Source organism: Ctenocephalides felis, unplaced genomic scaffold (genome assembly GCF_003426905.1).
Source record: "Ctenocephalides felis isolate EL2017-DRISC unplaced genomic scaffold, ASM342690v1 CF-g0.4_SCAFFOLD_01492, whole genome shotgun sequence".
Lineage (NCBI taxonomy): Eukaryota > Metazoa > Arthropoda > Insecta > Siphonaptera > Pulicidae > Ctenocephalides > Ctenocephalides felis.
Genome location: NW_020537646.1, coordinates 9586473 through 9603185, shown reverse-complemented (window position 1 = coordinate 9603185; position 16713 = coordinate 9586473). Strand labels below are relative to the sequence as shown.

General features: G+C 30.4%; 1 protein-coding gene across 1 annotated transcript in view; it reads right to left on the bottom strand.

Annotated features, from left to right (window-relative positions):
- Window positions 1–9220: 9220 nt before the first annotated feature.
- The window catches only part of LOC113370793 (protein vestigial-like), a 30585-nt gene continuing 23092 nt past the window's right edge, over window positions 9221–16713 (bottom strand). Inside the window, exon 6 of the mRNA XM_026611481.1 lies at window positions 9221–9270. Coding sequence (XP_026467266.1) covers window positions 9221–9270 — 50 coding nt within the window. The remainder of the gene's footprint in view (window positions 9271–16713) is intronic.

The window sequence follows — 16713 nt, the reverse complement described above, 5'->3', positions numbered from 1 at the left end:
AATATTTTTTTATATTATGGCAAGGACTCTTTTTCTGGCCAAAGAAAGTCTTTTTTAAAATATTAACCATAAACAGAAATTTATTCAACCAAAATTTATCTTGTTCATTTTGAACGTTTTATTCAGGATATAAAAAAAATAAGTACCTTAATTTATTATTTATTAGTACTGATAATGCCTCAGAAAATTTTAAAATTAAACATTTGAGCTAAGTTTTTGAAAAACAAAAATAGATTCTTCATATCAATCAATCATATTTCTAGTATTGAGGGAATGGGTTAACGTCCTAATTATGAAACTTTGAAGTTTACGTAACTGTAAAGCATTAGTCATGTAGGCACAAAGATTTCAAGAAATTTACATTGAACGCGGATGTTATAAAGGTTTCACTGAAAAGGGTTATTGATTATAGAACAATTTTTGTTAACATTTGTTTCTTTAAAGACACCTTTTTTTTAAGAAACGACTGTGATGACAACTATATAAGTTATTAGAATAAATTGATTGAATATTTTGGTTAGCTATAAATAAAAAGTATTTTTGCTAACAATAAGATAATATTAGTCATAACTTTTTTGACCAACGGATTCATTATAATTTATTTTTTCAGCACACTGCATATCTTATCATAATTAATTTTTAAATCACTATATTTGATCCTTTTACTTTTAATTGAATTATTGACTTTTCACTATTTTAGTAAATTATACGTATACATCATTGAGCTCCTTTGTGGTTTAGTGATTAGAGTTATGGTTTTAAAATTAGAATTATAATTACTGCTTGATATCAAGCTGTCCGAAGCGTAAAGTAATTATATCGGTTTTCATTTGAAAATAAATACAATTTTTCATGAAAATAATCCTTCCCCAGCTTACTGCATCGAAAGTCAATTATACGCCAGCAGTATAATAAAATATTGTATCGTATATAATAAAATATGTAAAAAATAGATAAGACCAACTATGGGTTGCCTTTTAAAAATATGACACTCTATTACGAAGTCATTACAGATTAAACATGCTTATAGAACTGTTAGAAGTTTTGATTGCCAAAATGTATAGATTATATTTTTTAATCAATACTACAAGTTTTTCTTGACGATCGCGATTCGTTTTGGAAGGGTAAATTATATTCGCAATTGTATAATGAGAAACGCTTACACAATATTAACTGCCTACTTAAAGTTGCGTATAAGGCACGGCACATAAATTCGCCAGAATCACAATTCATTCTATATGAGCTTGCGGCTATATTTCACCCGGTACCAAATAGAACAATATATGCGCCCTGGTCCTCCGCCTCGTTCCCTTGATCCATTCGAGGCGATAAATATCTATTTTAAACTACTTGTAATAAATGTGACATCCTAATGTGACCTAGGAAAGCGCATCATACATCACGATATTTTGTACTTGCGACTAACACGTCTCGGAATGATCCTTCGTCTGAGGAGACCAGGTCATAACTCTTTTAAACAAACAGAAACACTCTTAATGAAATAAAGTATTCTGCACATATAATTAATAATGTAACAGAGACAGAAAATAATCAAACCTCTATTTAAATTTTATGTTGGGTTTTTATAAAGGTCTTCTAGTAACTTCTTAGTAGGTACTTCATTGATATATAAAGTTTATCATACATTGGACACTAAGATGATCATTTTAACATTGGAAAGGTTTTTTATTCGGATTAAGGTAAGGCGGGGCTCAGTGGTCGAATTTAACTTTCAATTTGAAGTGTAATTTTTTCGATGACATTTTTTAAATGGTGAATGGTAATATAAAATGTCTTTAATTGTTTTTTTTTTTAAATTCCTTCGGCCCCCATTCACCCCATATGGGGCAAAAACATCCAATGTCTTGGATGGGGGGGTTCCCAACTAAAAGTTATAATATTTACCCAATGCCAAATGCAAATGTGACCAGCAGAGTTGGAATAACTATTAAGGGGGTCTTCCTATGTGATGGGTTGAAAAAATCGATTTTTTTTTCATAAATTGCTCCCTAACATGTCTAGAATACGGTAGTAAAGCGATTTTAGAAAATTCGAAGTCGTTTTAAAGATACAGCAGGTAAAAGAAAGAGCGGTTTGGAGCGCTGAGTTGGCAGTTATTGGATTGAATATTTCTTGGAATTTTTAACTCGTTGACCAGTTGTCACAATAAAATAATACTTTCACAACGATCATTTATTATTTATTACAAATGTAATTTCGCATCTGCCCGATACATGTGTATGACAATTATATAATATTTGGCATAATATTTGATTAATGTGATTATGTTAATTATTCGACCGCGTGCATGCGAACCTGGAATAACAAAATAAATGCACGAGGTATAACATACATGATAAACGTACAAGTTATTAGTTCGGTTATGCGCCGAATGGAGAGCTATTGGTTGCAATTGTTATCTGATAATTAATTTCAAAAGCAGGTAGATACACGGTGCACATGCACAATGAAACATTCCAATGTTGCATGCTGGAAAATCAACCGATTGCAGAATTTGATTAGCTAACTTGTCAGTATAATATTTTTTTGCATTTTGATTTACTAGGGGGAACCATGGATAATAAATATTTAATATTTAAAAAAAATATTTGAAGGATACATTTTTGAAGGACCTGATCACTCACTTAAATCACCGTGAGTAAATATTAAACCAATTAATTACACTTAGATCATTTCACACAATAAAGTTTTGAATAACTGGGCATCGATTAGCGCATTTGGAGGTGGACGTCAAGTTTTGGCCGCGAACTGATAGTCAATGTCTCTACTTTCCACCGGATTTCAATCTGTGTGATAAAATGGTCATTCAATATTTTTTTTTATGTAGAAAATATAGTTAAATAAATAAAACGATGGTCCTATCTACATTTGATATATTTTTATTATTAAAACGTTTCTTATATTGATGATATAATAAGATGCATCAATGACGGGGAAAAGTTACTTTCATTCATGTTAAAATTAAGAATCTTTTCAAGTTCTTGAAATAGTTCTAAATCACGAAAATTGATCTCTTGGCCATATAAATTTGACAACTTTTAAATACCATTGAGCAGTTTGAGTAGCGTAAGTTGTCTACCAAGAGCCTAGATTTCTAATTCAAAGAAGAGACTAAAGTCAATTCAATTGTCAGTGTGTAATTTGAGGTTAGGTATTATGATTTATGGGGGCGTCCATTAATCACATGATCGATTTTTTAGGGTCTTTTGGACTCTTCCTCCCCCTTGGTGATATGTCGTGATATTTAAATATACCCCCCTCACGTGTATTTTTAGTTACGTAAAATTTTTAAATCATAAAATTTTAACTTTTTTCTGGAAATTCAGGTAAAAAAATAAATACACGTGATATCCTACTAGACTCCTCCCTCCCCAACGTGATTTTTTGTCAAAACCTCCGTCTACCTAAAAGTCCCACGTGATTAATTGACGGCCCCCTATTGCGATTCGAAAATTTTCCTGAAATTTTATAAGAGCACTTAGAAAAACATTTGAATATACAAATGCTTGATATCAGGTCGTTCATTACGAGTAAATAATTGATTTATTAATATGCTTTTTTATAAAAAGACATTAAGGGTGCGTGATGCTAAATATTTTTAAGTACAATATGATCAGAAGCATACGATAATTGTATTACAATGACGTTATTGGCAAAATTATATATCTTTGACACCTGCAATAGAATTAAAAACCATTTAATCTTGAGTTGGCGAATTAGCTAAGATTCATTATTGTGTAAGAGATCATTCAAGTATTACGTAAGCAGATTTATTACAATTATTTACCCCCCCCCCATCCCCCTTGTCAGCAGAAGTAAGCAAAGCTCTTACCGCCTACCCTCATGCTTACGTAAATATTTTGCAATTAATGTATTGTTTTTTTTTTTAAATATTGTAATTATTAGGTTATAATTATAATTTAAAAAATAAGAAAATAGGTTTAGGATGTAGAGATTTTACTGATATGGTATTCAGCGTAGGGTAAAAAAATTATTATAATCTTACGAACATAACAAACTTATTTTAAATTTTTGGTACTGGCAAAGACAATGTAAGGTTGCCATTCGGTAAAAAAAATAAAAATACTACCTATGACGTAATCATCATCCAGACTCCCCTGCCCTCCATGTCAACCCAAAATAAACAAATCAATATACCCCCGCCCCCCCTATAGTGCTTACGTAATACTTGAACGGCACCTAAATCACAAACGATTGTACCATCTTAAGCAAGGAACAGTGGCCATATGACCCAATAATTTGTACTTTTTTTTCGAAATATCTAAACAAACTCATGTCACGAGATCTTGTTTGTTATATAAAATTTTAATTTTGTAAATCTTAGATCTTAGAAGTACCTATTTTCATCCAGGTTTTCCCTCTCGATGAGCCTAGATTGGAAAGCTCTCGTCCGCCCTATACGCGCATTTATGTTCGCTTCATAGAGCGGGCAGTGGCGGTCGATGCGTGCGGGTGCATTGGCTATTCAATTAAAAGCATTCCGGACGGCCAGTAAATCACATTGGAATCTCAATATAACCGCCTAACGTTATCGCATGCTCTATAATACATAATATGTGTATGAATACGAATACAGAGGACGAATGTTTTATTGTGCTCTGCTCCTGTGCGATGTCGTAAACTGCCGTTAATAAGACGCCCGCGAGATGAATATATCATCGTTTATGACCGAGCTGAGATGACGGGTATTAAAAAAATATTGAGGAAGGTTGGAAAAGAATCTGGGTGATTTGTTTTTTATTGGAAAAATATATAGACTAGAGGAATTTTATTTGTATAGCAACAAAATATTGCATTATTGATATGTATGAGATTTTTTAATACGCCTCATAGAGAAATCGATTTCGCGAAGGAGCAAAGAAAAATATTTTCATCAAATTATTTATTAAATATTCTAGCTCTTGATAGTTAAGAAGAAATCCTCTGACATACTAACTTTCTTTAAAATTATAATAGCTACACAGTTTCCATGCTTTTTACCTTTAAATATTTTTTTTTATTATATTTTTAACAGCAATCAGATCCTTACGTCCTATGAGCTGTTGGGCTGAAACTTATCCTTACTTCGTATTTTTAGATGGTAACCCAATTGTTAATCCATCCATATTTGATGATTTTTGTTATTAGAATTAATCTAATAGGGCTGACTTTTTATTGGTGCAGCAATGCCGAGCAAGGGCTATTTTCACTTGGAAACATACTGCTATCTATATTTCCAAGTGAAAATCGTTGTCACTGCTGCCTGACAACAGGCTGCTCGAAGTGGGTATCGAACCCGGGACCTCTGAAACAAGTCCCGTCGCTCTTAACCGCTTACCTACGGGCTAGCCCTTAAATATTTTAAATGCATATCCTTTACTTTTTACTGCAGCGTTTATTTGTACTCAAGAATAGCGAGAATTAACAAAAAGATAACAATCCCTAAATAAAGTATTCCATAATAAATGCTCCAATTTGCATAATAAAAAACTATTAGACTTTTTCGTAGTTATTTCTTAGTAGAATGAGAACTCGGTGTGCGTGTTTATTGTCTTGATATTTATAATTAGCATTGTGCTTTGTACTAATTTATTTTTAGTTATGTTAATATGCCAGTTATTTTGACACGAATGTAACGACGTACCGTGTACTAAACTTGGCTAAATATTTTTACGCATTTCACAATCTCGTAGATTTATGCTACAATTATAATAATTTAAGATTGGCTTGCCCCGCTAATTGGATTATTTATTTTATTGTCGGACTAAATATGCAAATAATATAAAGTTCTGAAAATAGTACAATTCATGCTATTTAACTTCCCGTAGGGTAAGTTATTGTAATGGGCCGAAAATCGAAATTGAAAATTTTTACATTTCTCGACTTTTTAAGGTATCTGAACATTTTGGCACACCTCACAAAAAATGGATGTGTGTGTGTGTGTATGTGTATGGATACAAATTTTCGTCCACGTTTTCGGCCGCACGGATAGGAAAATGTGCTGATTAGTTTTTGGCAAAGGCAGGTCCAGGTCCAGTTACGGAGATAAAGAGCAAAGAGTGCGGAAAATAGAAATTGAGTTTTTGAGAGAACGGATCAACCGATTTGAATGATCTAAAAAACATTCAATTTGTAATGATTGGGAGAAGAGGTGATCAGGTTGGTAAAAGCAGGCCCAGCCATTTCGAAGATACAGAGCTAAATGTGCAAAAAATGTCAGTTTTTAAGGGAATTAAATTATTATATAATTATATAATTCTTTTAAATATTAGACAATGTTACAATATTTATAATAATTTATTTGAAAACATTCAGTAGTACTCCTCGAACATTTCGTTACGGTACGGGAAATTCCAGCAATTTGCCTTAAGGCACGATGCCATATACCCCACTAGTTATACGTTTGTATTAGAATAAATTGCGTATAAACTCAAATCATCAAAGAATCAAAGTTGGAGTTCTGTCTCTTCAATTTATTATAATTCATTTAATTAAAATTCAGTAGAAAATCAAATCAAATCAATCAAACTACAAATTTCATGCCACTATCGAATACATTTCAAAAATTTGAAGTTTGAAGTATAATGTGGATTATTATAAAATAACTTACCACCATGAGTTACAAATGATATGATACGTGTTTCTAGCAGCTTGTATTGGGTCAAAAATGTGCTAAAACTAAGATCAACTGTTACCAGATGATAATCAAATTCATATATTGTTAGCTAATCGGAATAATTTCTGGAGTATCAGAATCATTTGCACACATAGTACGAAATCCTCTTTTAAGAAGTAAATACCTTTGCAAATGACTATTCTTTTTATTATATATTTATATATTTGTGTGTGTGATTGAAATAAAACGATACTAAATTTCCTGATGCAAATGACGCCATAAACTTAAACGCAATTATATTTACTGCAAGGTAATCGCCCGTTCAGTGAGAGCCAATAAAATATGTTAACAAATTATAATCTGGTGCACCGCAATAAGACAAGACAAGAGCCGGGGATCGTTACTAAATCGGTCTCATTTTGGTACACTGGGGACACTCCCTAATGAGGTACGTGATTTTAAATTGACATTTTTCCCATAAAAATAATTCATACGTCGCATCGGTTGACAGCTCGGCGACGTGTTCGTAACACATGTGACGCCGCGACGGAACATTTGAGGCGATTCTTCCTTCTTACAATATTTCCTTGTCACATGGGAGGATCAGGTCATATGAAAAAAAATTGAATACTATACACATTGGATACCATAAAATTAAAATAAATTCCATGGCGTAATCGATGCAATTTGACAATATTGATCAAAATTATGTTTCCAATTGAAAGTACCCTTTCGGGCACTGCGGTGTGTAATGGCAATGGGAAATATCTCACACTATTCTTTCCTGAATCGAGTTAGAGTTTAACTCAGCTCACGTACCTTACCCTAGTTACAGTACTACCCATTATTATCATTATACAAAAATTATCAAAATATTAAAATATTGAAAAGCGATCATACGAGTTATCAATTATTTTCTTTTTGTTCAACTTCAAGTTTTGAGTTTACATATAAATTTCCATTAGAAACTGTACTAATATTAAAGAGACAATTTGACAAATGTTTTCGTATCACATTTCGTCGTTATATTTTTAAGTAATTACTTGACTTTTTTTTACTAATTACTACAACTAATATGTTGACACGTGTGTGAAATTATAAAACGGATCGTGAAAGAATAAGTTTTAATGAGTTTATCGTAACTCATTTGTGACAGCTAACATAAATCACTAAGCAGATGATTTTTTTAAATTATTTCATTATATAGAAAAGAAATTTTGTTAGATAAAAAATTGCTGTATAAAATGATAAAAGTATTTTAGTCCAATTTTTATTGTTTTTTTTTTTCATATATTAATTTTCAATTAAACAATATTATTTAAAATATAAACACAGTTTTATCAACTTGAATATTATATGTATTGCACATTAATAAATAATTATTAAAATTACAATATAATACACAAATATATAGCAAATTGCCCTTAGCAATTAACTCAGTGTTTGAAGTAGTACAATTATGTACTTAATTAATATACAAGAATTTATTTTACACATGCGATAGTCAAAATTTTTACAATGCAGCTAGATATATATTATTTATTATTACATTGGTACATTGTGCATATTGAATTAACGTTTACAGACTAGATATTATACAAAGTTATATATTATAGAGATCAATTATGCACGTTATGCTTATTTATTCGCACCATTTTATTTTACTGATGCGTACCTGTTAACAAAAAAGTATCGAAAAATTTTAATATGTTTATATTACATTGAGAGGACATTGTTTTATAGTGGCCTATTAATGAACAATCTTCAGAAACCTTTTGAAGAACACTTTGAGAAAAGCATTCTCTCGTTTCTGTCATTGTCAAATTCAATAACATCACTACAGAATATTTTGAAAGAGTATAAATAGAGTGATTTTCAAATTTCCATGATAAATGCATCATTCTGTTGAATGTTTTGTGATTATTTCTGTTTTTCTATGCAAAATATAATATTAGGGTGCGGCATCAGTATTTTATATTCATTACTATTTTAAAAACATTATTATATTCATTTAATTATTTTATTTATTTCAATTTTGTGGTCAACAGTGTTTGATACAATTTGATGCAAAAATCAGTAGATGACGGGCTAATACCCAAATTTAAGAACATATCAATTGTTGATTCGCATACATAAAATGTAAGAAATGCTTTTTGGGCAATTTTTTCATTGTTCAATCTTTTTTGGATTAAATAATTTTGAGTTTTTTCATCGATAGAAATATAAGTCAATATTTATATTGATATCTTGTAAGATTTCTTATAAAGATATCATAATAATTGGTTCATGCTACCCATATTTTTATAATCTTTAATAAGGATAACAGTTTTTTATCTGCACTTAAACTGCATGTTTTTTTTTTCAAACTGCATAATTAAGTTTATTGGTTTAAGAATAGAAATAACACTTTGTGTTTAACCAATGTCTTTTCATTAACAATGATAACATATGTATTAGTACTCAAGATTTATCACAATATAACTGTTTGTTAATAACTGTCTTATATTAAATTTAACACTAAATATTATTCTTCTTCATTCTATTCTATTCTTAATTATTTGAGTCTTGATTTTTCATTTAATATTAAAACCAATATAAATCCTTAGAGCTTTCCTGCACTTGGGCTTCGAGTCCTGTAAAAGAAAAATAAATTTGTTAAAATAAAACTAGAGTTTATTCTATTACAACTGTGTTTACAGTTTTATCATTCAAATATAATTTATTTGAATTTTATAAAAAAAACAATAAATCAACAATTTCGAATGTAGATAAAATTTTAATGCCCCTTAAGCGGTTTTAATATCAACATCCCCAATATGTTCTTTTATTACATTAATCCTCTTGAAAGATATTAATAAATACTATGATATTAGTCATGATCGAAATAAATTTGACCTGTCGCATTGTCACGCCACAATTATTAGTCTGAATGACTTTTGCCTTTCGGATGAGAGATGATCCATAACAAAAGGATCACAGGACCCTTTTGCGTGGTCCTGTAAAGGGAAGATCATAGCGCACACGTGCGCTTTAGGGTCGCGTAGTACGCGGAAACATCGTGCTTTTATTTCCGCAACTTAGGAACCAGTAGCGTAGACGGGTGTCTCTGTTTACATTTTAACTTATCTAGAAGCTATCTATAGCAAATCGGTTTTGCGGTGTTTAATAGCTTTGTTTACAAATCATTAGGGACAGATAAGCAATTCCATTTGTCGTTAGAATCTAGTCAACAATATCTATTTTTGTAATGATACCTATAAACATGTCAGTTGGTTAGTTAACTTAAATTAACATTTGGGCTCGCCCGTAGGTAAGCGGTTAAGAGCGACGGGACATGATTCAGAGGTCCCGGGTTCGATACCCACTTCGAGCAGCCTGTTGTCAGGCAGCAGTGACAACGATTATCACTTGGAAATATAGATAGCAATATGTTTCCAAGTGAAAATAGCCCTTGCCCGGCATTGCTGCACCAATAAAATGTCAGCCCTATTAGATTAATTCTAATAACAAAATCATCAAATATGGATGGATTAACCATTGGGTTACCTTCTAAAAAATACGAAAGAAGGATAAGTTTCAGCCCAACAGCTCATAGAACGTAAGGTTCTGATTGCTGTTAAAAGTATAATTAAAAAAAAAATTAACATTCAATTTATTACATTTATTTTTTTATTTATTTATTTTTACTTATTTTATTTATTTTATTTATTTACATTTATATGTTTGTTCATACTACTGAGCCTTCCCGGGGCTCTGTGGCAAAAACTTTAGTCTTGCTTTTTACAATAGCCCGATATCAACCAGTAGTGATTTCAATTCTCACATGAAACTAAAGATTTAAAATATTGTTGCTCATTATTTTAGAGAAATTATAATGAAGCAAATAAATTAATTATAGATAGGAAAACAGTTGGGTTGACCTCTAAATAGTCACGTACCATCACACTGCTTATAGTATTCAAGAAGGGAAGATCATTAAATTCAAAAAATCAAAAATTAATTATTTTATTAATTATATTAATCATATTTGATAAGTATCTGACCAAAAATTTGTAACTAAAAAATCAAATATTACTTACAAATTTCAACAAATATGTTAGTTTTCATATAACCATATTCAAAAACAAAAAATTCTACTTTTGACGATATATTTTATACTACACTAATTAATCGTAATGTTGTATTTGTTATTGTGTGATTTTTAGCAAACCTGAAGTCTTGTAGACTTCAGGTTAAAATAAATGAAACTGAAATTGCCATAACCGAATAAATACTGCGATGAAATATTATAAATGCGTGCTTCAATAAAAACTTTGGTTTAGGGTAGAGCGGGGCTAGTTGAGCATAGGGGCAAGTTGAGCAATTGAAATATCTCGAAAACTATTCACTGTCCGTTTAGGCATTATATGGCGGAAAGATAGAGGTTTGGGAGAAATAAACATACCGCGATCGCTAGTGGCCGCTGGACAAATGAGTGAGGCTCACGAGCGTTTTGTTTATTTTGAGACCAAAAAGTAAAAAAGTAATTCAGCACGAGTTTTCGTCTGGTTTAGTCAAATGTTATTTATTTTTAATCAGGTAAATGTTATTCTTCCATATAATTATAGTACTTTTAATATGCGCAGAGATTCTGGGTATAATTCTCACGGTTTTTTTATAAACTCACTTTTATTTTGAAATTCCGAGTTGGGGTTAGTTGAGCATAGTTGCTAAACTTGTTCCGTCATTAAGACAATTACCATTAACTTCCAGAAATTAATTATTATTTTTAAGATTTAAGCTAAGTCAATGAGTAATAATATAAAGAAATAATGATTTTAAACAAAAATACTGAATACAATGGTAAAATAATTCCTAAGATACGATATTGTTTTGTTGATTCCACTTTTCGTTAATTATTCAAAGCAAATTACTATAAGTTTTGTTTTCTCTGTCAATAAATACTATAAATATAGAAATGGTTATTAAAAACTTATTTTATTTCATCACTAATCGACATTGAACCTATGATTTCATTATACTTTCTTAGTGCTCAACTTGCCCCACCTATGGGGTACAGTGAGCATAATTAACTTTTTGCATTTAAACAGCTATAGCTTTTAAATTTTACTTTCTACCTAAAATAGTATTAACACTTTTGTTAAGCGATAAACAACAAATCCAATAGCAATTTATTGAGACTTTTCATTGAGGAGCTACATCCGTTTAAGTAAAAATTTGCTCAACTAGCCCCGCCCTACCCTACTCATGAAGGTGGCAAGCGTTTTAATAAAAATTAATTTATAATAAATCTTTATTATTGGCAATTCATACTGTTTGATTTATCCATTTTGTGCATTATACCACACTTAAATATTTAACAAATTTCGCATTAACAAAATCCGCAAACAAACCGGGTACACCTGCATATCAAACACCGAACTACCCTATCGACCTATGATCCGGCGTCGCGTTCTCCTTCTTGTGACAAAAGCCCTTTTGACAAAAACACGAAGGGTCCACATTTAATTTAAAACATCCCCGACATCACCGCGTATGCTTATTGCATCCGTCAATAGTCCGTGAGTAATGTAGATTCTAGACAAATAATTCTAATATCTGTTACAAGGGCAATGGACCGTGTGCTTAGCTGAATTGTAATGTCGTGTGCTCGAGTAATATATGAACACACAACACTTGATCCGAGAGAAGAGGTGCTTGGTGGATAGGGATTCTAAACTTTAGCCTCAAGTTTCGATAAAATAATTCTTGATAAAAAAACAAAATCTAGTGTTAGGCAACATTAATGTGGATGGTAATAGTTACTAGTAGTAATCACAAAATTTTAAAGTCAAGCTGTTATTATGTGTCCCAATATCTTTACTTTCTTTAATTGCTAATTTTTAACTTAACTAGTGGGGTGTATGGCATAGTGCCTTAAGGCAAATTGCTGGAACTTCCCGTACCGTAACAAAATGTTCGAGGAATACTGAATGTTTTCAAATAGATTATTATTAATATTTTAACATTGTCTAATATTTATAAGAATTATATAAATTGAATTGCGAAGTTGAAAATATTTGTTTAAAGTATATTAGAACTATAGTCAGAATTAAAAATAAAATCTGAATTATTTTCGATATACAAAAAAAATTTGTTTTGAAAAAAAAAAGTTGAAACAAAATTTTTTTTTTCCAAAATGAATTATTTTGTTAAGACAAGCAGAAAGTTCTTTGAATCATTTAAATCGGACGCTTAGTTCTTAAAAAAACTGCCATTTTTTACACATTTAGCTCCGTATCTTCGAAATGGCTGGGCCTGCCAAACTAATAAACTTTTCTCCCAATCATTACTAATTGAATGTTTTCTAGATCATTCAAATCGGATACTCCGTTCTCTCAAAAACTCGATTTCTATTTTCTGCACTCTTTGCTCCGTATCTCCAAAACGGCTGGACCTGCCTTTGCCAAAAACTTATCAGCTCTTTTCCCTATCAATAGGAATCGAATGTTTTTTGAACCATTCAAATTGGTTGATCCGTGCGCCCGAAAACGTGACTGGAAATTTGTATCCATACATACATACACACACACATCCATTTTTCCTGAGGTATGCCAAAATGTTCAGAAACCTTCAGAACGTCGAGAAATGTGAAAATTCTCAATTTCGATTTTTGGCCCATTACAATAACTTACCCTGCGGGAAGTTAATTAATTGTGCAATGTAGTTTACAGTTTGAACATACTTTATAATTGGCAATACATGGTTTTATTATATTAAATTGTAGTACAAATATAAGTTGTAGTTTAAATTATGTGGATATAAATATAATAAAATGAAGCGGATTTTTTTTGTAACAACAACCACAGGTTTTAGGTTCGATATCCACTTCATCCGACTTGATATTAAGTAGTAGTGATGACAGTTTTTACTTGAAATTAAAATATATAATAATTTAATAATTCTAAAATTTCATTGCTTGGAAAAATAGAGGCATTACTGTAAGTATATTTAAATAACTTTACTATTAAAAAACTCGAATAATGATCTTGTCAGAAAAATAATTGCAGCAAGTTAAAGAGTTTAGAACACTTTGTTATTTTTGACACGTAAAACTTTATTACATTGATTTTTTTTTATTTTTCTATTAATATATTAAACTTATATCTAATTTAGATATATTTAAATTTAGTAAAAGAAATAAACTTTTTGCAAATTTTTAGTATTTGAATAATAAAATAAAATTTATTTATTAAATTAATCTGAGTTTCAATGTTACAAAGATTGAGCATCTCCCTCTACTCCAGTAACCTGTGCATTGCGAATCATGCGTGCTGAGAGGACCGTTTTATTAGTTTGTTTATTGCCCGGGATGTTTTTTTAAGCACGAGCTTTTCGCGCTTTTGGCGAGGGTGCGAGAGGAACCGTCCGCCGTCGCATTATGAATGATTTTATTTGATCGTAAAATTGCACGTGTTGAACGGCATGGATCTTTTGTCGAACACTTGTACCAGTTTTGTTATCATGATCCGGTTGTATTTGAAGTTTTATTAATTACGTACTACATAATAAATTGATATATTGATATCTTGCTGTTGACCCTATGGAGATTTGTAATTTAGTGACTAAGACTTATGTCTAAATATTGTTCATAATGAAACCTGATAATCACAAGATAAGTAATTGAAATACTCTTGTACTCTTAAAAATTAATTATTAATGTTTTCAATTAAAAAATATTTTTTTTGTTTTTTCTAACATCGTTATGACCAAGCTGTTATTAACATATATGCAATTGGTTAAGTATAAAATAGATAATAATTGAGATTATTATTAATCTATTTTTATTGTTTACTGCTACTTAACTCCGTTGGTCGTTTCAATTAATATTTTCCAATATCATTGGCGCAGTAACTTTAATGACAACAATTATTCATACAATTCATTAAATATTTATTATATTCATTTAAATGTTTACAAGACAAAAATCTGTCCAAAATGTCTATCCTTCTGAAAATCAAATTACACCGACATCAAGTATTTTATATTTAAGTTGAACTCGAACTAGGGTTAAAAGCCCCACGCTGAGCTTTTAATATATAGCTCTTGCGACCCTATTATCAAGAGCGAAACTCTAATATTTTCTTAATTATTTTTGGGTTCATTTATTGAGGAGAAAAGTAGAACAGACAACTTTTCCTTTTCAAGTTTGTAAATTACAGACGGAGTTGAAATTATGTGAATATATGTAAGGGGTACTGAGAGAACATTTAGTCTGTTGAAGTACATTCACGCAGGCGTAATTGTTAATTATGATTTTTTTTAAATTGAATTTGAAATTAACATTCGTAAATGTACTTTTACAATCTAAATTTTCTTGCATTATTCCTATAATGTGTCTCTGTGTATAATATTTAGTGTTTACTTTCTGCATATTTTGTATTACAATAATTTGTTTGTTATTTTAAAGTGTCTTATGTCTCTATGATCAATTATATCAATTCAAATTTACGTATGTAGTGGTTATACAAGGGTGGTTGACTCTCGAGAATGGCGGATTTTCATTAAATTGTCAAGGACTTGCGCAGAAACATACTATCGATTATAGAAAATAAGATAGTTTTTTTTATTAAACACTATATAAATAATTTTTCAAGATTAGAAAAGTGAATGACAGTTTATTAAATAAAATCATTATAGTTAATTGATTCAAAGATAATAAAACTGTGGTAATATACAGTGATTTCTTGAGACCAATGATGACATTTATTATTTTGTTTTTTTCTACTTTAAAAGATTAATAACTATTCTATTATTCTTGGCAGCTATTATGAAAATAAGACATATAATTTAAAGACCTATCACAAAATATCCTCTTCGTATATCTTTCCAAGCACAACTCATTTAAATAGCAAGGAACAATAAAACTAATGTTTTTTTTTATTCATACAGCGGCGTTTTCAGCATTTTATAACGATTTAAGTGTCAATTTTATTGCTTCTATATTTAATACAAAGCTATTTATATTTGGCGGGCTTATTATTGGAACAAGATGACTATGACAGCTTGCCAGAGGAATGTCGTGATGGTTCTGAATGTCTGACACACCAATTGCAAGGTTATTGCAGATCTGAACAATGGTTAAATTGTTTACAACTGTGAATGACTGGGACGAGGACTGATTGTTATGGTATCAGCCATCAAAATTGTAACTAAAATGAATTGTTGACTATCAAATCATTAAATACGTATGGACAAGTTAAACCAACATACACATTTTGCAAAGGCCACAAAATAAAATTTTTAAAATAATACTAGAGACACCTAAGTATGTCCCAAATTGGCTGGTCTACCAAGACTTCCAAGTACAAGACAAGATTGTAAAACCATCTGAATCAACTTGCGAAAGACTTGCTTTCCTCAGACTTCTCTAGAATTCTCAAAAGAGCAACTTGCCAGTCACGAAAATTACTGAATTCTTTTCCAAGCAGATTGTAATTATACGGGAAAAAACTACATATGGGTTGAATTATAAGAATGGCTTCACCAAAGTTTTAGCGAATTGGAATAAGTAGAATATTTAAAAAAATCTGTTTTGTATTTGTACTTAGTTGATTTTCTTCTGAATTCTTGTTGGAACTATAACGGTAGTTAATTGGAATAGAAAGTTCCTGCCTTGTACATTGTCTTCCCGTAATTTCTTTATGTGAAAACAATGGATTTATCCTGAATAAATACAAAATAATGTAAATCCTTGATAAATTATCTCTAAAATTCATATTTTACCGAATGATTTCTGACTACTTTATGAATGAAATCTATACCAAACACGATGCTAATACCAAGTGAATTGACTCCCGTATTAGTGTAATTTTTTCAACATTATGTGTATGTAAGTGAAAACTAGAATCTTCTTTCTTAGCTTCCAAAATTGTAAATATTATTTGAGTGAAGTCCATGATTTTTAGTTCTACCAGTATTTGTAACTGTTATATTGCTTCAATTGTACCTATCGTCACAGTTTCTTGTTTTACTAAAAGTTTAGCTATACGTAGGATGATAATATATAATTTTTTTATACGGTTTCATTGGCTATA